At 38.0% G+C, this 24,831-nt stretch overlaps 1 protein-coding gene across 4 annotated transcripts in view; it reads right to left on the bottom strand.

The window, feature by feature from the left end:
- Positions 1 to 4,275: 4,275 nt before the first annotated feature.
- The window catches only part of Hnmt (histamine N-methyltransferase), a 41,141-nt gene continuing 20,585 nt past the window's right edge, over positions 4,276 to 24,831 (bottom strand). For all 4 annotated transcript variants that reach the window (XM_021154245.3, XM_021154252.3, XM_021154262.3 and 1 more), the window contains exons 4-7: positions 18,485 to 18,592; positions 14,003 to 14,136; positions 8,857 to 8,950; positions 4,276 to 5,318 (exon numbers count right to left, since the gene is read on the bottom strand). In XM_021154245.3, coding sequence (XP_021009904.1) covers positions 4,957 to 5,318; positions 8,857 to 8,950; positions 14,003 to 14,136; positions 18,485 to 18,592 — 698 coding nt within the window. In that variant the 3' untranslated portion in view covers positions 4,276 to 4,956. The remainder of the gene's footprint in view (positions 5,319 to 8,856; positions 8,951 to 14,002; positions 14,137 to 18,484; positions 18,593 to 24,831) is intronic.

Below are 24,831 nucleotides of genomic sequence, written 5' to 3'. Positions count from 1 at the left end.
GGGCTGGTAATTTCTATGATAAGAAAGTATCAGGTCTTAAATCTTGTTTACTATAGTATATTTTCTCTTTGGATTTGACAACACCCTCTAAGAGCAAATATCAGAAAGTCACAAGTAAATTCATGTTTATACTAATTCTGAGGGAAACAACTCAGTTTAAGGTGAGGGTATTATTCCTTTTAAAAGTATTTCTATTGTTTTGTTTTGTTTTGTTTTGTTTTTTAGACAGGGTTTCTCTTTGTAGCCCTGGCTGTCTTGGAACTCCCTTTGTAGACCAGGCTGGCCTCGAACTCAGAAATCCACCTGCCTCTGCTTCCCAAGTGCTGGGATTAAAGGCATACTCCACCACCACCAGGCTTTTCTATTGTTCTTATTGCTTTGTTGCTTTGCTTTTTGTTTTGCTTTGTGGTGGTGGTGGTGGTGTTGTGCTGGGGATCAAACTCAGGGCCTTGAGTGTGCCTTGCAATTGCTCTAGCACCTGTTCAATTTCCTGAGCCATATTTACAACCCTAAACTAAACACAAAAAGTATAAGGTTCAGGAAAAAAGAATTCAGCAGTCATCCTGTTTATCATCCACCGCGTACAATGCACCATGTTATACTGAGGGATTCACAACAATATACAAAATAACACTCACGTTTACCTAGAACTTCATCTCCTTGATGAAGAGAAGAAATTTTCTATGGAAAAATTCTAGGAACCAAGGTCAGGATGTCCTAGCTGATTTGTCTTAAGCTTATTTGTGTGAAAAACACCTACAGTTAATGACTTAATTTAGCTGCTTCTGTTAAACTACTTGCTTCTGCAAAGCCCTTCCTCTTCCATCCACCTGTGGATGCTGTCATGATGTGGGTTTTGCTTTTTAAAACCCCTATGCTCTGGACACCTGGGTCTACCCAAATACCTTTGTGTGGTCCTAGCCAGCTGGAATAAAAATTTTCAGTTGGCTCTAAAATGGTCTGAGTGGTCATCTCTGGTAGGCTACCTGTAACACTATCACTAAATTTTAGGCATGTGTGGAGATGGTTTTCTGTGTAACACAGTATTTAGCAAACCAGGCACAATGGTTTACCCTTGTAATCTCAGCAGTCAGTAAGCTGATACAGCAGGCTTGCCATTACAGAGGCCACAGCACCTATGTTACAGCTTAGACAGTATGGTCTATAAAATGAGAGACTGTCTCAAATACAGACAAAATTAAAAAGGAAAACAAAGAAGGCTGTGTGAAATGATCCTTGTGAGACAATTATGAAGCAGCTCACTTTATTAAGCAAATTAAGAGTATACTGAGTCTCTAGCCAGCTGCAGAAGTAGGCTTGTGCCTGGGGAAAATTCTGCCTAGAAAAAAAGAAGGTAACATTTTTTTTTTCTTTTTTAATCAAAAGCCTGCAATCACCTCACACCCGGTGCAGACCTGGAGGGGGGGGATCTTCACAAATATTAGGTTTGTTGTGCTCAACATCTCAGCAGGCCATTCCTCCAGAAGAATTAAGCTGGTTTTGCATATCAGCAAGGAAATAGGGCCCTTTTGTTGTTGTGCAGCACTACCAAGAAAAGTGAAATGCCATTTATTAACAGGACAGGCCAAAGTGGCTCCCAAAAGAAGGAGGAGCAAGGTCAGGGCAATTTGATCATTCTTAATTTATTTTATTGTATATTTCCATTATAGTGAGAATTTATTTACCCTTCCATTTTTTAGAAAAGGCCTATAGAGATATGGATAAGGTCATATTTATAAATAACAATCTGTGAGCCAACCTATTTCTATCATTAAATAGCAAGTCCATTCTTTTCCAACAAAAGGCCATAATTGCTCTAGAGTCTTGATTTCTATCCTTGTGTTGAAGTTGCTCCATCCTCATGAATCATAGATTTACACAGATCTTTCAGTGGTCTTATTTGGGAATCTAATGCAGCTGCCCAAAATAATTAATTTATACTTATTATAAACAAGGCTTGATTATTTATTAATATAAGGATTCTAAGCCATGGAGATTAACTTTGGGTTAAGAAGGGGAACAGACTCCTCAAAGTGACTATTCCACAACACAAATGATAATGCTGTCATGATAACACCACCTATTGTTGAGTTTCAGACCCAGGGACAAGGTGCATATTTTACATAACTGGCCTCCAGGTTTTCCCACCATCCTACAGTCCCTACCTGACATGCCCCATTCCCAACCCTGAACTTTCCAGTCCTGGGGCTGGGATGCCCTTCCACTAGAGGCTCTTTGCTATACAACTCAGATATTTTGGTTTCTCCTCTCTTTGTCTACTCACCCTCCTCCTTCTCCTCTTTTTCTCTTCCTTTCTCCTTTCTTCTTTTTCTTTTTCTTCCTCTTCCTCCTCTTCTTCTTCACTGCTGTTCCTTCTCTGTGCATGCACTCTTTCTCTCTCTTTCCCTTCCCTTTCTCCTTCCCTATAGCAACTTCCTTGGCCTCCTGCCTTGGGGTCAGTGAACTCACCTGTCTGAAAGCAGTTTCCTAATAAGCATGCATTTATATGTATTTGAATGTGGCTTGAATTGGCTTATTTCACTGGGGAGCAAACAATGTATTACCTATGAGTTAAGGCTTCTGTACTATAGAAACCACAGTTCCCTATATCCTTCTCAGTTTTGATGGGAATTCTCATTTTATTATTATAGAAATTCTTCATGAATTACTAAATTATTTATTTATTAACTTAAAATATACTATTATTATAAGAATAACTGAATTATTTAAAACAAAATAAGAACACCAAATAAGCCTTTCCAAATTCTCTGAAATCTTATTGTCCAAAGGTAACTCTTTCGAGTGAGGTTATCAAATAACTTTTATATTGTAATATGTATATATTATCATATATTGTAGGGTTTGTTGTGTCCCAGGTCCACTCCACCACAGGGCTCAGGTTGCTTGGGGAGGTGGGACATGGAAAGTTTTGACTGCATTTACCCCATGCTGGTGCCAGGTGGGTGTCCTGCTATGGGGCACCTCAGGCCATTACTCCAGGGGTGGGAATGCACAATCCCTGATTTGTCAGTAGGTGGCTTGGCTTGGTGGAGGCCATGGCTGGAATCCCTGAGAGGCTTTCTGTGGGAGATTAGATGCCTGACTCTTTAGGAGAAGGCCTGCTCCATTGCTTGCCATGACAGATCCCAATGAAAAGAGACAGTCCATGGTTTAAAGGCATTTATCGTCTTGGTGGAAAGTGAATGGGTAAAAACTGTACCCCACTTCTCAGGGCAAGCCTGAGGTTAAATACCTTTTGCAGAGAAGAGTGTCTGGGAAGGGGAGTTTATTGGCTAAGCCTCCAGGCCTTTAGGTAACTCATTAAAATAGAGATCTATTTTGAGGCTATGTGATCTGTGGTCATGTCCTCTACCTGTGGTGTTGCCCTTCACAAATCTATGGAGGGTTGCAGCCTCATGTCAGGAGCCTAGTGTCTGGGAGTGTGGCAAATGCCTGCCATTCCTCAGGGTCACTGGGATTTCCAGCTTGTTCTCAGCCAGGAACCAGGCTGCATTTCACAGTCCTACAATATATGATATATTTTATATATTTATATGTTTTATAAAACCAAAGATATGTTTTGTGGAGTGTGGTATGGTACAATGGGAGGACATACCTCAGCAGGCCCATGCTAAATATCCCTCCACCCTGAAGTACCTGCCATATGATGGGTCTAGTATAAAATAGAGTTTATTTAGGTTCATGGGAAGGGGAGTTCAGAAGAGAGTAGAGGCAGAGAAAGAAAAGAGACAGAGAAGGACAGAGAGAGAAAGAAAGGAGAAGAGGCTGGCCAGAAGTACATGGAGAGAGGGGCAGAGGGGAAGGGGAGAAAGGGGTCAGAAAGAGAAAAGGGGCAGAGAGTCAGAGAGAGTAGGAGAGTCCAAACAGTCCCTTTTATAGCAAGCCAGGCCTACCTGGCTGTTGCTATTGTTGGGTACAACATAGAAGGAATACCAACATATATGATATATCTATATCTATATATATCATATATATCACATATCATGCCATATAATATCATATAAATTATATAAATATACACATATATTTATATAATATATATAAATACACATATATGTTTATAAATATATATAAATACTATGAAAATATTAGTATTTTATACCTTAGAAGACCTTTTAGATGCTTCAAAACTAAAACTTAAAAAAGTAAACGAAAATGATTTGTACAAAATTCAAGTTTCAGTATATGAAAAGGAGAAGAGATGACTAAATCTTAGATAACCTGGAAGAAAAACAAAGAGCCAATGTGATAATAATCTTTTTAAATATTTATTTTAGTCTTAGTTATATGTGTGGGATAGTGCATATACACGTTAAGTGTTGATTCCCAGAGAGGCCAGTGTATGACATACGATTCCCTAGAGCTGAAGTCACAAATGGTTCTGAGGTGTAACATATACATATTCCACACTGAACCCCGGCAGGTCCTTGGGAAGAGCCATCTGGTGATCTCACCAGCTCCTGACTTTATGATGCTATTAATAAAGCATATGATAGAAACTACTATAGAAGAAAGTGGGAAGATAAACACTTCAGTACAGGTAGAGAAATACTTACATTTTGTCATTAGAGAATCAACAAATATCGCCTTACTCAAAGAATGAATGACACATACTTTATTCCTATTCTAAGAATTCCCAGTACACTAAGAAAATGGAAAGAACTTTATTATCAGTAAGCTAATGAAACTCAAATCACGTTTCCAGTTAGACAGTGTTTAGACAGAGTATTTTCTTTCAAGGTCACAGCCAAAAGTGGCCCACATGGTTCTTAAGAAAGCCTAAGTTGTCTTGGAAATTTGTAGATTTCATTATAAGGGATAATATTGCATCCTATTATGAGATTAATTTTAACTTCAATATTTAAATAATAAAGTATTTGATATTTAAGTAAATCAGCATTTGATCAAAATATAAGCTCTGAATACTCTTATGACTTATACATTTGCCTCAACCACTATGAAACTCAGATTATTATTAAAAAGTACTTTCCCCTCTTTCTTAACACTAAATTCAGGCTCTTGAAGATCTTTCATAATTTCTGCCTTGAGATCCAGTGGTGCTGTTTTGCTAAAGTTACAGGTTTCTGTCAAAAAATCCCAAAGCAGGTCTCCATTTTCATTACCATCAATGAAACAGTCTGTTATATCCATGGTGGACACAAGGTCGTAGCATTCATACTTAATACCCAGGTCATCCAGTATCTGCGCAATATCAGAAGATGTGACATACTGGCAGAGGTCATCCCTCGGTAGGCGACATCCATACTTTTTCCATAGCTTTTCCCAGCCACTAGTTCCTATAGAAAAAACAAGTTGTTGTTTTCTTTATTTTTTCTTTCATTTAGCTTCTCTCAGTCATTATAATAGAGTAGAGCACAGAACAAAATAATATTCATACCCTTTGTGAAGCTTAATTCAAGTAGCATAACAAAACCAGGAAGAAGATTAAATAGATCATATGATATAAAGTGTAAGCAAAAAAGGAAAAAACAACAACAACAACAACAAAAAACCAGTAAGGCTTAAGTGTGGTGAAAGACATTTGAATACTGCTGTTTTACCTATGATGATCACAGAGTGTTTCATATGGTAACATTTGAGTACAAATCTCTCAGCAACCACATAAACATCACAATGAAGGTTACTCCAGACAGAAAGAACAACTATTAGGGATTTGAAGCAAATACAAGGCTGGTACATTTAAGAACTAACCAGCCAGCCAAGGAACTTGGAGTTGAGTGAGCAACCAGAAGAAATGAAAGACATATCAGTGAAATGTTTAGTGTAAAGACTCATCACTTAAAACAAAATTCCAATAATTTATCCTTTCTGTTCATTTCAGTTTTTCATGTTGATAATCAAAAAGTTCTGCTAGTTAGCACTAAGTGAATATTTCTTGAGTTAAAATTGCTCTCTAACAGAAGCAAAGGAACACAGTAGAAAATATAGGATCTACTATAGTACACTGACCACTAAATGACCTGATTTTCTTGATTTCAACCTGTCTTTCTTGTCCTAATTAGTTTTACTTGTTTAGCCTACATTGTTTTGTCTGACTACCTCCATACATAGCATATATGCACATCAAAATATATAGTTTTTTCCACAAAACCTTTTATTTCAATGTAAACAAATCTGCAAATACACATAGTTTCTGTGCTTTATATGTGGTCATTATTAGAACAATCATACTCTCTTTTGGTTGTATTTTAGAACCTGGTAGTCCCAGTATCACAAAACACAAATAAACAACTATCCAGTTGAGTTCAAACACATATTGATCATTTTCTGTTAACCCACAGCTTATACAAAGCAATAGTAATAAGCTGAAAGGCAAAGGCACTGATCTTCACTTTCCTGAGCTCACAATAGCCTTTGATGTGAAATGTCAGGAAGGTTCCAGTGCAGAGAGTGGCGAGGTGGGTACTCAAGATAGTTTGGATAAAATCGACTGCCATTTACTCTATGTTTTTAATGGTTACGCATGAGAGACTATGACTGGGGAAATGAGGAACAATCTAGTTAATAAACTGGTTAAAAATGGACAACATATTTCTTTAATCGGGTTGAATTTATTTTTTAAGCACAAATCAAGCTATTTTAAAACATGACTTTTTATTTTATAATTCATACTTATTTATTTAATTTCTGGCAAGTATAAGCAAATTTCTGAAATATCTTTTCTTGTTTTGCTCAGTGGTTACAGTAAGAAAAAGATAATGTGACATTTCTTCATTGTGACTTTGATAATAGGAAGACCTTATCTGAGGTCTAGTCTAATGAACTGAACACTCTTAGTGCTTAACTCTCATTTCTAGGAACAATATCAATTAGAAATTCTTACTTCTTACACATGACAATCTCCTATTCTTCAATCAGTAAAAACAAAAACCTTGTGAACTACATATTTGAAAAAGCAAAACCTCTTTCTGCCATACGAAGTGCATTGACTGAATAATTTCTGACTCAAAATTCTTTTTTTTTTTAAAGTTACTTGTTACTTTTACTGACTTTTTGATTCCCTATAGAAACACACAGAGCTCATTTGGATCCCATGTATGGATAAATGCAAATAACATGGCTCTGGCTCTCGACAAATAGCCTAAAATTAATTAAGGCTTAGAAGTAAAGTTTATATATGTAGGAAGTACACTAGTAGTCACACCTCATGTGTCTTCATACCCTTCCCTGGGTCTGTTTTGTTTTCAGATTTCTTGATGCTAATAACCTATAGGTTTTATTAATTTTTTTGCTGCAGCCAGCAGACTACTGTATCTATAAAGGAGCTTGGCCAATTCTAAAATTCACATAGAACACCATATTCTAAACCATAAAATGCCTTTCTATCTTATGAAACGGCTCACAATGTCAGATTCACTAGTAGAATTGGTTTGTTTTGGTTTGGTTTTTGTTCTGCTTTTTTGTATAAATATGCCTTTTTTATTGCAGAATTTACTGTTCTAACCATTTAGGAAAAGGATTTCAGAATGCACCCCACCCCTCTCATAAATGAATATGAACATCAAAAAATGTGGGTAGGAAACTTGCAAGCATTTTATGTGCCCTGATGAGAAACAGCCACCACCTCTGTTTAAGTCCCAGTGATCATGTTCATACAATGGAAAATCACTCAGCCATTTAAAAAAGAATGAAAATATGTTGTGTCTTAGTCAGGGTTTCTATTCCTGCACAAACATCATGACCAAGAAGCACTTGGGGAGGAAAGGGTTTATTCAGCTTACTCTTCCACATTGCTGTTCATCACCAAAGAAAGTCAGCACTGGAACTCAAGCAGGTCAGAAAGCAGGAGCTGATGAAGAGGCCATGGAGGGATGTTCTTTACTGGCTTGCTTCCCCTGGCTTGCTCAGCCTGTTCTCCAAGACTACCAGTCCAGAGATGGTCCCACCCACAAGGGGCCTTTCCCCCTTGATCACTAATTGAGAAAATGCCTTATAGTTGGATCTCATGGAGGCATTTCCTCAACTGAAGCTCCTTTCTCTGTGATAACTCCAGCTGTGTCTAGTTGACACAAAACTAGCCAGTACAGGCTTCTACACATGATCTTCATGGAATAAGCAATAACTATAGTCACTGATCTGTCAGGCTGGTTCTGAGTGTGCAGCTCAGTAGGCTGTCTCATTTACAGACACTATGACATTACATCACACATCATTATATAAATCCCAGCTTTTTCAAAAGGATCCCCTTATTTTTATTGGAATGTCTGACTCTAGTGCAGGTTATCCAGGCTACATTCTCAGGTTCGTTTTATCCACCAAGACTGAGCAGATGAGCTGGGCACAGAGACATGATGATGAATAATTTAAATTGTTCCTTTTAAACAGTGTTTTATCACAGCAACAGATGAAAATGTACATATACAAGGCAAAGCATTTTTCCTTTCTTTTTTTCTTTTTTTTGTAAGGTTTGTTAGAGTTTCTGCTGTGCCTATTTGTGTATGTGTGCTGTGCACACTTGTGCATGTGATGGATGTAAACATATGTTAAGTTAGAGTTACAGGTAGTTGTCAGCTGCGTGAAATAGGTGCTGGAAATCAAATTCCAGTCCTCTACAAAAGCAGTATTGCATCATCTCTCACTCCTTTATGAGAGTTACAGAATATTTTCTGAATAGATGGAAACTCAAAGATTTTGTTTCCACAAGATACTCTAGACTAAGCACTGTTGCAAATGACAGTTCTACTAATCTAGAATTTAATTTGAAATGAATTTCATAACAGAGACAAAATATACTCACTTTATCCAAACATATGAATCCATGCATGTCTGTTTACAATTGATATTTTAAAATCCAGGTTGATTGAAATGGCTTACCTGACACAAGAATAATGAGAATTTTAGCATTGGCAGCTAAGAGACCATGGAAGAATTTCAGGGTGGCTGGAATATCCTTTACATAATACAGCATCTAGTAGGAAAGAAAAAGAAATGAGCTGGCTCTCTATGTTGATTTGGACTACATAGTTTGTATGCTTGTTGTTTGGACTATTATACTCAAAGGAAATTTTGATTTTTCACATTGAGTGAATTTGTATCAGGCAAAATCTTTAAACATAGAGTTACAACAAAAAGACATTAGGTGATGGACAAATATGCTATCCGCCTAACTGAGCTGGTCCCTGCAGGTATCCAAATAAAGAAGTGAATCCTCAAAGAAATAAGAATGAACACTAGGTGCAAATTGGGTTTATCAATCTTGATTAGACTTGGGGAAGTCTAATAACAACCAATTTATTCCCAATGTATTTAAGCCCAGTATAACTGAGAAAAAGTTTCATAGTATAATACAATCTACAGTGCATGAGAAAGTATAATTCCACTGAAACTTGATTCAGGTTACCTGTCATTTCCTCTAAGAAGCTAATACAGGTAACCTATCTCTAGATAGCTTAAGGGCCTAAGGGTATGGCTTGGACTTGGTCATATGGACAGCATAGAGGTCATTTCAACTATTTGCCATCTCTGGTGTTGTGGTTTGAACAAAAATGACTCCACAGGCGAATATTCATGAATGCTGGAGTGGCACTCTTTCTTGGAGTATGTATGGCCTTGTTGTAGGAAGTATGCAACTTGGAATGGATTTTGAGGTTTCAAAAGCCCATACAAGGCCAAGTGTCTCTTCCTCCTTCCTTGTGGACTGCAGACACAGGTATAGAACTCTCAAGCTACTTCTCCAGTACTATACCCATCTGCATGCTGCCATGCTTTCTGCCATGACAATGGACTAAGCCTCTCTAAGTTGTACAAGGGAAAATACATAATGTATAATGTGAGGAGAAAAGAAGCACCAGGAATTGTAATGAAGGTAGATTCAGGACAAGACCCCACCCAGCAAAGCTTGCAACTTATAAATGGGAATTAGAGAAAAGCTTAGGCAGTGAAGAAAATCATCAAAAACAGAATCTTGATAAAAATATATTTTAACAAGGAGGGGCAGAGCCTCAGCAAGCAGAAGAACTTGGCAGTTTTGGCCATGTAGTTCTGGCTTTAAAGACAAGGATTCAAGAAAGGGGTTATGGAAGGCTGCTCTGAGTCAGGAGAAGGAGGATGGAAGTCTCCTACTTCTCAGAACAGAGATGGATTGAACTGTGAATTTATAAAATTGGGAATATTTGCTTTCAGGAAAGATTTACATACAGATTTTGACTGAGTCACTTGGGGATTTTCACCCGAGGTTTGGAACTAGGATAGGGAAAATTAGTCACTGACTCCAAGTAGAGAGGACAGTGATAATTACCTGCTATAAACAATTATTAATTAACAATGTCTGTAGCACCAGGTAGAGAGCTCAACAGATAAATATTATAATAGGTATTAATAAAATTAATGTCTGTGGCTCCTTGCAGAGAGACAAACAGATAGATGGTATAACAAGATGGATGCTGTAGGCAAAGAGCCGAACAGAAAGAGTATAAAGGTATATTGCTCTAATATACCTCCCAGGACTGTCAAATTCTGTCTAATGTGGGCTCCATGGGAATCTTGGGTTATTATCCTGCTTGGCAAAATAGAAAAGGCCTAAGAATAGGCACATACAGTATTTTAGTTTACTTCATTTGTTTTGGATTGCTTTAACTTTCAAAAGGGGTGTGATTTTGAGTTTTGTGGTTATATTAAGCCTCTGGGAGAGAGGTTTTTCTGGTTACTGGCTCAAGAATATGCTGATTTGGGAGAAAAGTTTTGTCTTTGCCTTGTTAGAAAAGGTAATTAGTGTCTATATACCTTCCAGAGTAATATGGATCACATTTGATAAAGTAATACCCCCCAGAGAATTAGATTCCAGATAATCTCATAGCCAACCCAGGCTATTTAACATTGAAATAACAAATTTGAGAGGCTGGTTTTTAGATGGCATGAAATCTAAAGCCAGGACATCAATCAGGTGTAGAATTATAAGTCTTCTAAGTTAGGACAGATGACAGAGTGTTCTATTTTTTATTGACAAAAATGATGGACTGGGTGTTAGGTCTATCTTGTGCCTTATAAATTACAAAATGCTAATAGTTGTGCTCAATTTATACTTGAGAGAAAAGTTTTTTTTTTAATTTGAATAGAAATGGTAATATGTAGCAGGATTTTTCCATATTCAAATAATTTAATATTAATATAACAAGAAGCCTGTAATTGGACAGAGAAAAGGAAGGAAGAGCTAAGAGTTGCAAAGACAGGGAGCTAGAGAGAAGAGGAGGAGGAAGATAGAGGATGAACAGGATGATTCAGATTCTGCATGGCTTTAAATAGCCATAGGTAGCTGTAATATCATATATTGATAGAATAATTGGGATAATTTGTCTCTTCTAGGTGGGCAGCTTGTATCATTATCAATTGGCTCTGAAATTATTGTGTAGGTGTCTTGTGATTTGAGAATTTATTGATATATAAATCTGACTATTTAATTATAAGCTTCCTATTCTGTGTCATTGTGTGTTTTGATTTTACTCGGTTACTGGGAATTGTGACAGCTAACTGCAAGGTGGGTGATCATTGCATGGGGCTGGCATGGCAGCAACCCACCGAGGGTACATAGCGAGTTGGTTGGGGATGTCTGGGAAGTGCAAGCTAGAGAGTCTGCCAAGACGAGAACACCCCTCTCTGGTGTCATATGGCCCACTGGTATCCAGTATAGCACAGGTACTTACTGCTCTTATTTAAAATTTCCTGAAACAATGGAATCTCCCTCAGTGAATAAGAAAAGCCACTAGGACCAGGCATGGGTTAGGGGGTACCCCTGCATAGAGGCCCAGAGCCATGAAAGTGAAGCCTGGATTTTGTTGGAAACCCCCAAAATATTGGGAATGCCATAGCCTTGGGATATCTGCCACGGAGAGTTTCTACAAGGCTGTGGACCTAGCCCAAGTAACAGAAGTATGTTGTAATCAACAAAGCTGAAGAGCTGGTGATCTGAAGAATATTTTGACATCAGATATAGAACTGCAGAGTTTGGAGTTTGCCATGATGAGTTTTAGTCACTCTGCTCCCTTTCTTCCCTTTTGGAATGGAAATTCCTATTCTGTGTCCTTGTATGTTGGAAATTTGTGATGGGTTTTTGACTTTATAGGGGATAACATGAGTCTCAGAAGAGGTTTTGGAAATAGATTTTTCAACAGGGTTGAGACTGTTATAGACTGTAGGGATCACTGAAGTTGGACTAAAAGCATTTTGCTTTATGAAATATGTACAGGTCTATAAGAGCACAGAAGTGGAGTGTATTGGTTTGACTAAGAAAGGACCTCATAGAATTATATATTTGAGTACTTTTCCTGTGTAAGAGTTATCATGGCCATAGTGTTTTAAAACAGCAATAGAATACTAGAGCACATAGACAGAGAGTAAAAGATTAATTTTCAGTGGGCTTTTTATTGAAAAGTGGAAGTAAGATGACCAATTAGGAATGAATGATCAGCAACATGTGACAGGAGGAGAAATGTGACAGGATTTTCCCTGTCCAAGCACACTAAAGTATTAGTGCAGCAGGAGGCCTGTGATTGGACAGGAAAAGGAGAGGTGGAGCTAAAAGTTGCAGAGACAGAGAGCATATAAAGGGAGAAAAAAAAGCCAAGATGGAGGCAGACAGACAGGAAGAAAAACCTGAACCAGTATGGCTTTAAATAGCCACAGGTAGTTATGATCTCATAAAGGTTAGAATGATTGGGATAATTTGTCTAATCTAGGTGAGCAGCTTTTATCATTATCAGTTGGTTCTGAAATTATTGTATTAGATCTTGTGAATTGAGAATTTATTGATATATAAATAAGCTTCTAGAGTTTTGTTTCTACTGAGTTGCAGGGCAGAGAGCTATGGAAATTGACCATGGGGTGGACTGTCATTGCATGGGACTGGTGTGGCAGTGAAGGGAGAATTGGCAGACTGAGAGTAGCCCAGCGGGACCACGCCTGGGCAGAAACTAGCTGGATTGAGTGCAGGAATTTAGCAGGTCTACTTGGTTCCTGGAATGTGGAGCCGTCGAATACAACAGTGTATGGCTGAGTAGAAGCTAGCAGCTCCAGGACAAGCAAACCAGAGCTGGGAACACAGTGATTGGTCATTGCGGTGACTAGCTAGAGACAGAGCCTTCAGACTGTGCCAGAGTAGAGAGTTGCTGGCGGTAGTGCAGGGACTTGCAGGATCTTTTTTTATTATTTCTTGCAAAAGAGAAAAGAGAGGAAGACTAGGAAACAGTTGCTTGAGGGCAGTAAATACATCTAATAGAGAAATAATATTTGATTGATGAACATGTCAAATCTCTCCTGACACATAAAAGATTTGTTTTCTAAGGAAATATAGGCTTAGGACTGCTTAAATATGCTGAGCTATAGACTAATTTTTTTTTCTGTTTTGGCTTTTATGATTGTACTCCTTTGAACTCTATGTGATTTGGGCTATAAGAAGAAAGAGTACAACACTGATATATTCCTTATTATCAATAAATTTCAGTGATGCCTAGAGTTGAAGCCTAATGACATTTATGCAATAATATTCCTGATTAGTCTACTTCTGCTGAGTCATAGAAGTAAAGTTCTTCTAAATGATTGACTCATTTAAGTAACATATTGCCATCCTAATATTATAAAATATGTCCCATCTGTTATATGCATAGTATCAAAGATATCTACTAATGGTAAAACCAAGAGGTTTTAGAAAATGTCTTTATCATTTATAGATACAGATATAAGTAGAAGTAGAGATGTACATACATACATACATACATACATACATACATACATACTGGTCATCTATACCAGTAGAGCCATTAAAAACTCACTAGGATGTATAATCACTCTATTGTTTTAAATAAGTGTCCTTTTATATGTCAAACAATATTTGTATTTACCAATACCTTTTTAAGGCAGAAAGTGTTTACTTATAAAACTAGAACCAAAAATTTTCATTTTATGTATTCTTCATACAAATTTGTGGAAAACATCATTTTTGGTAGTATACTGTAAGACCATTCCCTACCTGAATCATATGAATAAAGTCCCACTTCGGTGGCTCTTCTTCTTCTTCCAGCATACGTTTTTGATATTCAGATGATGTCTCCTTGTGCCAAGAAAATTTTATGTTCTCCATGTTTGATGTCTTGGCTACAAGTTCTAAAATACCGAGAAAAGGTGGCCTATTATCAATTTTAATTTAATTACACACAGAAACCATTTTTTCATTTAAAATTTTAATGCAATGAATGTTACAGGATGGCGATAACTAATTTTGGTTGTCAACTCGACTACTTCAAGAATTAACTAAAACCCAAAAAGATAGGCATACCTGTGTGTGTGGGGGGGGGCATGGATTGGATCATTTGGTATGGGAATACCCACCCTAAATCCAAATCACTTGAGGTCAGAATGAGCCTAAGAATCTAAGGTCATATCTTCTGGTGGCAGCCCACATAAAGCTTGTATATTAACTTTCACTGATAAGTTCATCTATCCTGCTGCTAAGATATTCCTTTACTTTTATGATCTTCTAAGTATTATAACCTTCTTCTCTGGGATTACGACCCAGACTGAAGACCAGCTGAGTCATCCAGTGTTACACACTGAACAACTGCTGGATTTTTGGGCCTTTGTATCCAAAGAAAGTCATTGTTCGACTAGAAAGATCATAGCCAGGAGGCAGGATAGGGATAGGGGCTTTTTGGATGGGGATAGCAAGAGGACAAGATGTAGCTACTAGTGTCTTCTGGTTTAGAGGCAGATTCGCCACCAGAAGATTTAGATTTCATATGGCTTACAATATTAGGATTCTAGTTGTTGCACCTAGTGATTGAGTTACCATTGTTTCTGAGCTACGTTTGTAAGGTGTTTTCCTTCATGTGGCAGCTTGACTGAGTTCCAGAGAGCTGGTTGCCAGATGTGTACCACCAAAGGCTGGGGGACTTTTGAAGCATGGCACTAGTGTGGTAACGACCCACCCCCCAGTGGGAACTTAGTGAGCTGGGGGACAGATTTTGGAGCTCTGAGTCAGAGTCTCCACGAGATGAGAAGAGGCTGCCATTGCTTGCCAATGCATGAATTTATAAAATTGGGATTATTTGTTTTTAGGAAAGGTTTATATACAAATTTTGTCCAAATCACATGAGGAATTTCACCTGAGGTTCGGAACTAGGATAGAGAAAATTAGTCACTAACTCCAAGTAGAAAGGGCAGTGATAATTACCTGCTATAAATAGGGATTAATTAATAAATGTCTGTGGCTCCAGGTAGAGAGCTGAACAGGTAGATGGTATAACAGGATGGCTGCTCTAGACAGAGAGCTTAACAAGTAAAAACCATCTGCTTCCTATAGGCAGATATTAGTGAAAGTTTGAATTAATTGCTTTAAAGATGGTATAAAGATATATTGCTCTAATAAGTCTTACAGGATACTCATATTCTGTCTAACATGGGCTCCACAGGACTTTTGGATTTAAATCCTGGTTTCAGAAGCTGCCTGCTTATAAGCAGTATAGACAGAAGTGTAAATCAATTGTTTTAAAGATGGTAAAATAAATTCTTCAAGAAACTCATATTCTCTAACATGGGATCCATGGGAATTTTGGGTTTATATTTTGACATGATAAATTAGGAAAAGCCTAAATATACTCATACAGTATTTATTTAGTTTACTTCATTTGTTTTCAATTGTTTTTATAATCAAAATGGGTATAATTTTGAGTATTATGGTTATTTTATTGTTCCTCTGGGACAGAGGGCAAGCTACAGGTTTTCCTGATTGCTTGCTGAAGGATATACTGATTTGAGAAAAAGGTTTTGTCTTTGTGTTTTTAGAAAAAATGATTAGGCTCTAGACTTCTTCCATAGCTATATGGATCAGATTTGATAGAGGGAGACTTCCAGAGAACTAGATTCCAGAGAATCAAACAAAAACAAGTTACCTTGATGATACTAAAATTTAGGTTTGAGATTTGTATATTACAGAATATATAGCTTTAGTAAGATTCATCATCAGACATGTTAAACTGACCTTCTTGAACCCCTAATCTCATGGATTTTCATCTGGATCCACTCAGGACACAGACATCAGAAACTTTAATAATCTCTGGCATTGCCTTTTTGAGGCCAACCAACTCCCTCATTTTTCCCTACCCCCTCCCTCTTCAAGCTATCTCAATGCCCATATTCATCTTGAATAAGTTATGAAGAGTTGTTGTCCCAGTTCTTTGGACTGGGTCTGGAGGTGGTTATTCTAAGGTTGTCTTTCTGGGGAATTTAGAAATGGTCATAACTGGAATAGGGAGAAAATAATTAGAATTGATTGTATAGCCATAATCTCATTTAGTAGAAATCTTTATAATTGTTACTAAGTTGAAGTCATAATTTCTTATTTTGGAACAAAACTTATTTTGATGCAAAATCAAGGTTTTTATTGGTATAATTTTCCTCTATTGATACAAAAATTTTAGAAGTACGAGGCTTAGACCCAGTCCTTCTATAATTGTTATTGTAAACTGATCTGAGATGTTTAAGCCTGTGAGTTAAGGGCCAAATAGAAAATCCATGGCTCTGAGTTTATTGTTAGGGTGTTTTCAGATACTTTAGTTAGAAACAGCTGAGGGTATTTAATGAACAAAAGTCAGATTACTTTACATAGGTAGTTGGTTTTCAAAACGTCAGAAATCCACAGAATGTGACATTTGATGCTATTTATTCACTTCTTGTTGAGTCAAATCTGCTCCTAGCAGCTCCCTTTTTGTGGCTTCAATGAAGCAGCTGAGCATCTATACCTCCAGGTGAGGTGGTACATTGTGGCTAGGTGGCCACTGAGCAGTAATTACCTATCTCTCCTGCAGACCTGAATGGTCCTTGAGAAAATCCAAGCTACAGGTTAGGACAGCTTAGTTCTGCCAAGACAAAATAAGCTAGTTATTAATAATTTCTGTTTTTCAAGGTTTATTAGAATATCCTGGGCCAGATGGCTGAAGACTGATGCCCCAACTTCCTTACCTACTGGGGCTATATAGGTAAGCAGCTGTCTATACAATTTGTCTCAGTTCTGGAAACCAACCGTGTTAGGCTTCCTATATTTTCAGATAGTATTGGTCACTCCTGGATTTCTCATGAGGTTGAAAGACTACTTCTAGTCTCATAGCCAATCCAGGCTATTTAACATTGAGAAAATATACTTGAGAAGATAGTTTTCAGACAATATACAAGCTAAACCAGGACGTAACATATGGATTTAAAAGTCCTTTAAGTTAGAATAGATAACAGAGTGTTCTATTTAATTGATAAAAAGGATGGACTGGGTGTTAGGTATATTTTATACTTTACAATTTAAAAAGTAGTAATAGTTATGCTAAATTTATATCTGAGATAAAAGAGTCTTTTAAGTGGACAGAAGGGGGCAAATGTTGTGGATGGCCGTGGTGCTGTTTGTATTTTGATGTTAATTCCACTTTCCCAGAAGGGGTTGTATGGATGGAATGAGTCATGTATTCAGATGACTTCTTGTGAACCATCCCCTGATGAAAAAAGGAACCAATCACTAGACTACTAAGCAGGACTTCCAGTTTGGATAGAGGAAGAAAGGGGGCAGGATAGAGACAGGGGCCTTTTGTATGGGAATAGCGAGAGGACAAGATGTAGCATCAGTGTCTCCTGGTTTAGATGGCAAATACACCATGATTCACCACCGGAAGACTTAGATTTACTATGGTTTACAAGATTAGGATTCTAGTTGTTGTGCCCAGTGATTGAGTTACCATTGTTTCTGAAAAAAGAAAAAAAAGAAAAGAAAAGAAAAGAAAAGAAAAGAAAAGAAAAGAGAAGAGAAGAAGAGGGGAGGGGAGGGGAGGGGAGGGGAGGGGAGGGGAGGGGAGGGGAGGGGAGGGGAGGGGAGGGGAGGGGAGGGGAGGGGAGGGGAGGGGAGGGGAGGGGAGGGGAGGGGAGGGGAGGGGAGGGGAGGGGAGAAAAGAAAGAGCTTAGCCTGTAAGCTACTCTGTTATATACCATTTTAATCGATGTTTCTTAATCCTATCTGTTCAGTTACATTAGAGAACCTTAATAAAAGGACATAAAAAAATAAAAGGCACATGTTTTTCTTTATTATGTAGCTAAGGAAATCAAGTTTATCTAGACATTTTTTTCCCCTAGAACTAGACAAAGTTGAATGAGAAAGGACAAAACTAAGAAATAAATTTGAGAATGTGGTCAAATACAAGATATATTATCTTATTATAAAGAGTAAATCAACTGCAGATTTTTATGAGTAGAAATTTGATATAAAACAGATTAATCCATGAACTCAAGAAATTCACTGTCTGTAGTTTCAAGTCTTTTGTTCCTGCATTCCAAGAATTAATTAAGTTTTTCTCCAAATAAATGTAACAAATACATAGTAGTCAGTGTGTTATTAACCATTTGAAGAACATACACACAGAAACACAAACAAAAAACAAACTGAGAAGATCAACCTCTGAAAGTAGAATTAAATATGTACCTTTGTACTTGACAATTTGTTCAGCACTTGGCTCAACAACTTCATTGTTAATACAGATTCCTGGGTATTGAGCCTGGACTTTGGAAAGAATTTGAAGGTCAATTTCACCTAGAAGGTAAATAAATAAAACAAGCTACATTGAATGTAGTAATTAAGAACAACTTGATTTACTTTTTGACTTATATTTCCAAAGAACTGCAAAAATGATTAGCACTCAACTGTAGCATTCCCTTAATATCTATGTTGTTCAAGCACTCTCCATGCCACAGGACGCCTAGCACATCCAGGATCCCCTGATCACCTGAGAGCACATGGGTGATAAAAGCAACAGAGCTTCTTGCTCAGGGTCCCCTCAGGCCTTCATCCTCAGCCAGGAGGCAGAGCTGAGACCCAGACCATTGGGCACATTCCTTGCCAGGGGAGAGTCGGCCTACAGGGAGGGTTCTGACCCCAGAACTCAGGAGGTGGTTCAGAGTTCCAAACTGCTGGACACCTGCCCTGCAAGAGGAGAGCTTGCCTACAGAGAGTGCTCTGACCACTGGAACTCAGGTGAGAGTTGAAACCCCAGGAGTGCTTACAGAAGCTAACAGAATCACAGGAGGATCAAGCTCCAACCAGAGACAGCTTGATCATTAACACCAGAGATTTCCAAATAGCGAAAGGCAAATGTAAGAAAGAATATTACTAACAGAAACCAAGAACACTGGGCATCATTTGAATCCAGTACGCCCACCACAACAAATCCTGGATACCCCAGCACACCCAAAAAGCAAGACACAGATTTAAAATCATATTTCATGGTGGTGGGAGAAGATTTAAAGAAGGGCATTAATAACTCAATTAAGAAATACAGGAGAACAGTGCTAAAGAGGAAGAAGCCCTTAAAGAGGAAGCACAAAATCCCTCAAGGAATTATAGGAGAATACTGCTAAAAAAGTAGAAGCCGTTAAAGAGGAAACACAAAAATCCCTCAAGGAATTACAGGAGAACACTGCTAAACAGGTAGAGGAAACACAAAAATTTCCTTAAAGAATTACAGGAAAACACAACCGAACAGGCAATGGAATTGAACAAAACCATTCAAGACCTAAAAATGGAAGTAGAAACAATGAAGAAAACCCAAAGGGAGACAACTCTGGAGATAGAAACCCTAAGAAAGAAATCAGGAACCATAGGTGTGAGAATCAGCAACAGAATACAAGAGATAGGAGAATCTCAGGTGCAGAAGATTCCATAGTGAACATAAACACAACTATTAAAGAAAATACAAAATGCAAAAAGATCCTAAATCAAAACATCCAGGAAATCCAGGACAAAATGAGAAGACAGAACCTACAGAAAATAGGAGTAGATGAGAATGAAGATTTTCAACTTAAAGGGCCAGCAAATATCTTCAACAAAATAATAGAAGAAAACTTCCCATACTAAAGAAAGAGATGCCCATGAACATACAAGAAGCCTACAGAACTCCAAATAGACTGGACCAGAAAAGAATTTCCACCTGACACTTAATAATCAAAACAACAAATGCACTAAATAAAGACAGAATATTAAAAACAGTAAGGGAAAAAGGTCAAGTAACATGCAAAGGCAGACTTATTAGAATTACTCCAGACTTCTCACCAGAGACTATGAAAGCCAGAAAATCCTAAACAGATGTTATACAGACCCTAAGAGAACAAACATGCCAGCCCAGGCTACTATATCCATCAAACTCTCAATTACCATAGATGGAGAAAACAAGGTATTCCATGAAAAAACCAAATTCACACAATATTTTTCCACGATTCCAGCCCCTCAAAGGATAATAAAGGGAAAACACAAACACAAGGACAGAAATTACACCCTAGTAAAAGCAAGAAAGTAATAATCCTTTAACAAAACTAAAACATGACAACCACAAGAACAGATTCCCAAATTTAACAACAAAAATGACAGGAAGCAACAATTACTTTTCTTTGACTTCTCTTAACATCAATGGATTCTATTCCCCAATAAACAAACACAGACTAACAGACTGGCTACACAAACAGGACCAAACATTTTGCTTACAGGAAACCCACCTCAGGGATAAAGACAGACCCTACCTCAGAGGAAAAGGCAGGAAAACAATTTTCCAAGCACATGGTCTTAAGAAACAAGCTGCAGTAGACATTCAAATATCGAATAAAATTGACTTCCAACCCAAAGTTATCAAAAGACACAAGGAGGGGCACTTCATACCCACCAAAGGTAAAATCTACCAAGATAATCTATCTCTCAATTCTAAATATCTATGCTCCAAATGCAAGGGCAGCCACATTCATTAAAGACACTTTAGTAAAGCTCAAAGCACACATTGCACCTCACACAATAATAGTGGGAGACTTCAACAGCCCACTCTTACCAATGGACAGATCCTAGAAACAGAAACTAAACAGAGACACATGGACACTAACAGAAGTTATGAAAGAAATTGATTTGACAGATATCTACGGAACATTTTGTCCTAAAACAAAAGGATATACCTTCTTCTCAGCACCTCATGGCACCTCCTCCAAAATTGACCATATAATTGGTCACAAAACAGGCCTCAACAGACATAAAATATTGACATTATCCCATGCATCCTATCAGATCACCATGGACTAAGGCTGACCTTCAATAACAACATAAATAATAGCAAGCCAACATTCACTTGGAAACTGAACAACACTCTTCTCCTTGGTCAAGAAGGAATAAAGAAAGAAATTAAAGACTTTTTAGAGTTTAATGAAAATGAAGCGACAACATACCCAAACTTATGGGACACTCCTAAGAAGGCACTCCTAAGAGGAAAACTCATAGCTCTGAGTGCCTCCAAAAAGCAACTAGAGAGAGCATACACTAACAGTCTGACTGCACACCTAGAAGCTCTAGAATGAAAGGAAGCATATTCACCCAAGAGGAGTAGATGGCAGGAAATAATCAAACTTAGGGCAGAAATCAACCAAGTGGAAACAAAAAGAACTATACAAAAAGTCAACCAAACCAGGAACTGGTTCTTTGAGAAAATCAACAAGATAGATAGACCCTTATCTAGACTGACTAGAGGGCACAAGGACAATATCCTAATTAACAAATTCAGAAATGAAAAAGGAGACATAACAACAGATCCTGAGGAAATCCAAAACATCATCAGATCCTACTACAAAAGGCTATACTCAACAAAACTGGAAAACCTGGATCAAATGGAAAATTTCCTAGACAGATACCAGTTACCAAAGTTAAATCAGGATCAGATTAACGATCTTTTTTTAAAATAATTTTATTAGGTGTTTTCCTCATTTACATTTCCAATGCTATCCCAAAAGTCCCCCATACCCTCCCCCCCCACTCCCCTACCCACCTACCCCCACTTTTTGGCCCTGGCAGTCCCCTGTACTGGGGCATATAAAGCTTGCAAGTCCAATGGGCCTCTATTTCCAGTGATGGCCAACTAGGCCATCTTTTGATACATATGCAGCTAGAGTCAAGAGCTCCGGGGTAGGATACCCAAGATATAAGATACAATTTGCTAAACGCATGAAACTCAAGAAGAATGAAGACCAAAGTGTGGACACTTTTCCCCTTCTTAGAACTGGGAACAAAATACCCATGGAAGGAGTTACAGAGACAAAGTTTGGAGCTGTGACGAAAGCATGGACCATCTAGAGACTGCCACATCCGGGCATCCATCCCATAGCCAGCTTCCAAACTCTGACACTATTGCATACACTAGCAAGATTGTGCTGAAAGGATCCAGATATAGCTCTCCCTTGTGAGACTATGCCGGGGCCTAGCAAACACATAAGTGGATGCTCACAGTCAGCTATTGGATGGATCACAGGGCCCCCAATGGAGGAGCTAGAGAAAGTACCCAAGGAGCTAAAGGGAACTGCAACCCTATAGGTGGAACAACATTATGAACTAACCAGATTAACTATCTTAACAGTCCCATTTCCCCAAAAGAAATAGAAGAAGTCATTCATAGTCTCCCAAACAAAAAAAGCCCAGGACCAGATGGGTTTAGTGTGGAGTTCTATCAGACCTTCAAAGAAGACCTAATTCCAACTCTCCTCAAACTATTCCACAAAATAGAAACAGAAGGTACTCTACCAAATTCATTCTATGGAGCCACAATTACTCTGATACCTAAACCACACAAAGATCCAACAAAGAAAGAGAACTTCAGACCAATTTCCTTTATGAATATCAATGCCAAAATACTCAATAAAATCCTTGCAAACAGAATCCAAGAACATAGCAAAATGATCATCCATCATGAGCAAGTAGGTTTCATCCCAGGGATGCAGGAATGGTTTAATATATGGAAATCCATCAACGCAATCCACTATATAAACAAAGTCAAAGACAAAAATCACATGATCATCTCGTTAGATGCTGAGAAAGCATTTGACAAAATCCAACACCAGTTCATGATAAAAGTCATGGAAAGATCAGGAATTCAAGGCCCATAGCTAAACATAATAAAACCAATATACAGCAAACCAGTGGCCAATATCAAAGTAAATGGAGAGAATCTGGAAGCAATCCCACTAAAATCAGGGACTAGACAAGGCTGCCAACTTTCTCCCTACCTATTCAATATAGTACTTGAAGTCCTAGCCAGAGCAATTTGACAACAAAAGGAGATCAAAGGGATACAAATTGGAAAGGAAGAAGTCAAAATATCACTCTTTGCTGATGATATGATAGTATACATAAGTGACCCTAAAAATTCCACCAGAGAACTCCTAAATCGGATAAACAGCTTCAGTGCAGTAGCTGGATATAAAATTAACTCAAACAAATCAGTGGCCTTTCTCTACACAAAGGATAAACAGGATAAGAAAGAAATTAGGGAAACAACACTGTTCACAATAGTGCCAAATAATATAAAATACCTTGATGTGACTCTAACGAAGGAAGTGAAAGATCTGTATGAAAAGAACTTCAAGTCTCTGAAGAAAGAAATTGAAGATCTCAGAAGATGGAAACATCTCCCATGCTCATGGATTGGTAGGATTAATATACTAAAAATGGCTATCCTGCTGAAAGCAATCTACAGATTCAATGCAATCCCCATCAAAATTCCAACTCAATTCTTCACTGAGTTAGAAAGGGCAATTTGCAAATTCATCTGGAATAACAAAAAACCTAGGATAGCAAAAACTATTCTCAACAACCAAAGAACCTTTGGGGGAATCACCATGCCTGACCTAAAGCTGTACTACAGAGAAATTGTGATAAAAACTGCATGGTACTGGTACAGCGACAGACAGGTAGATCAATGGAATAGAATTGAAGACCCAGAACTGAATTCACACACCTATGGTCACCTGATCTCTGACAAGGGAGCTAAAGCCATCCAGTGGAAAAAGGATGCATTTTCAACAAATACTGCTGGCACAACTGGCAGTTATCAATGGGAATTGATCCATTCTTATCTCCTTGTACAAAGCTCAAGTCTAAGTGGATCAAAGACCTCCACATAAAACCAGAGACACTGAAATTTATACAGGAGAAAGTGGGGGAAACCCTCGAAGGTATGGGCACAGGGAAAAAAATCCTAAACAGAACAGCAATGGCCTGTGTGGTAAGATTAAGAATCGACAAATGGGATCTCATAAAATTGCCAAGCTTCTGAGACAAAAAGGCCACCAACAGATTGGGAAAGAATTTTTACCAATCTTAAATCTGATAGGGGACTAATATCCAATATATACAAAAAGCTCAAGAAGCTGAACTCCAGAAATTCAAGTAACCCCATTAAAATGGGGTACAGAGATAAACAATGATTTCTCAAACGAGGAATACCGTACATAGGGCTGAGAACCACTTGAAAAAATGTTCAACATCCTTAATCATCAGGGATATGCAAATCAAAACAACCCTGAGATTCTACCTCACACCAGTCAGAATATCTAGGATTAAAAATTCAGGTGACAGCAGATGTTGGTGAGGATGTGGAGAAAGAGGAACACTCCTCCATTGTTGGTGGGACTGCAAGCTTGTACAACCACTCTGGAAATCAGTCTGGCAGTTCCTCAGAAAACTGGACATAGTAGTACCAGTAAATCCAGCAATTCCTCTTCTGGGCATATACCCAGAAGATGTTCCAACTGGTAATAAGAACACATGCTCCACTATGTTCATAGCAGCCCTATTTATAATAGCCAGAAGCTCAAATGAACCCAGATGTCCTTCAGCAGAGGAATGGATAGAGAAAATGTGGTACATTTACACAATGGAGTAGTACTGAGCTATTAAAAACAATGAATTTATGAACTTCTTGGGCAAATGGATGTATCTGGAGGATATCATCCTGAGTGAGGTAACCCAATCAC

The sequence above is a fragment of the Mus caroli genome, unplaced genomic scaffold, assembly GCF_978045245.1.
Source record: "Mus caroli unplaced genomic scaffold, Mus_caroli_1 scaffold_2, whole genome shotgun sequence".
Classification (NCBI taxonomy): Eukaryota; Metazoa; Chordata; class Mammalia; order Rodentia; family Muridae; genus Mus; species Mus caroli.
This window is presented reverse-complemented; position numbering and strand designations above follow the sequence as displayed.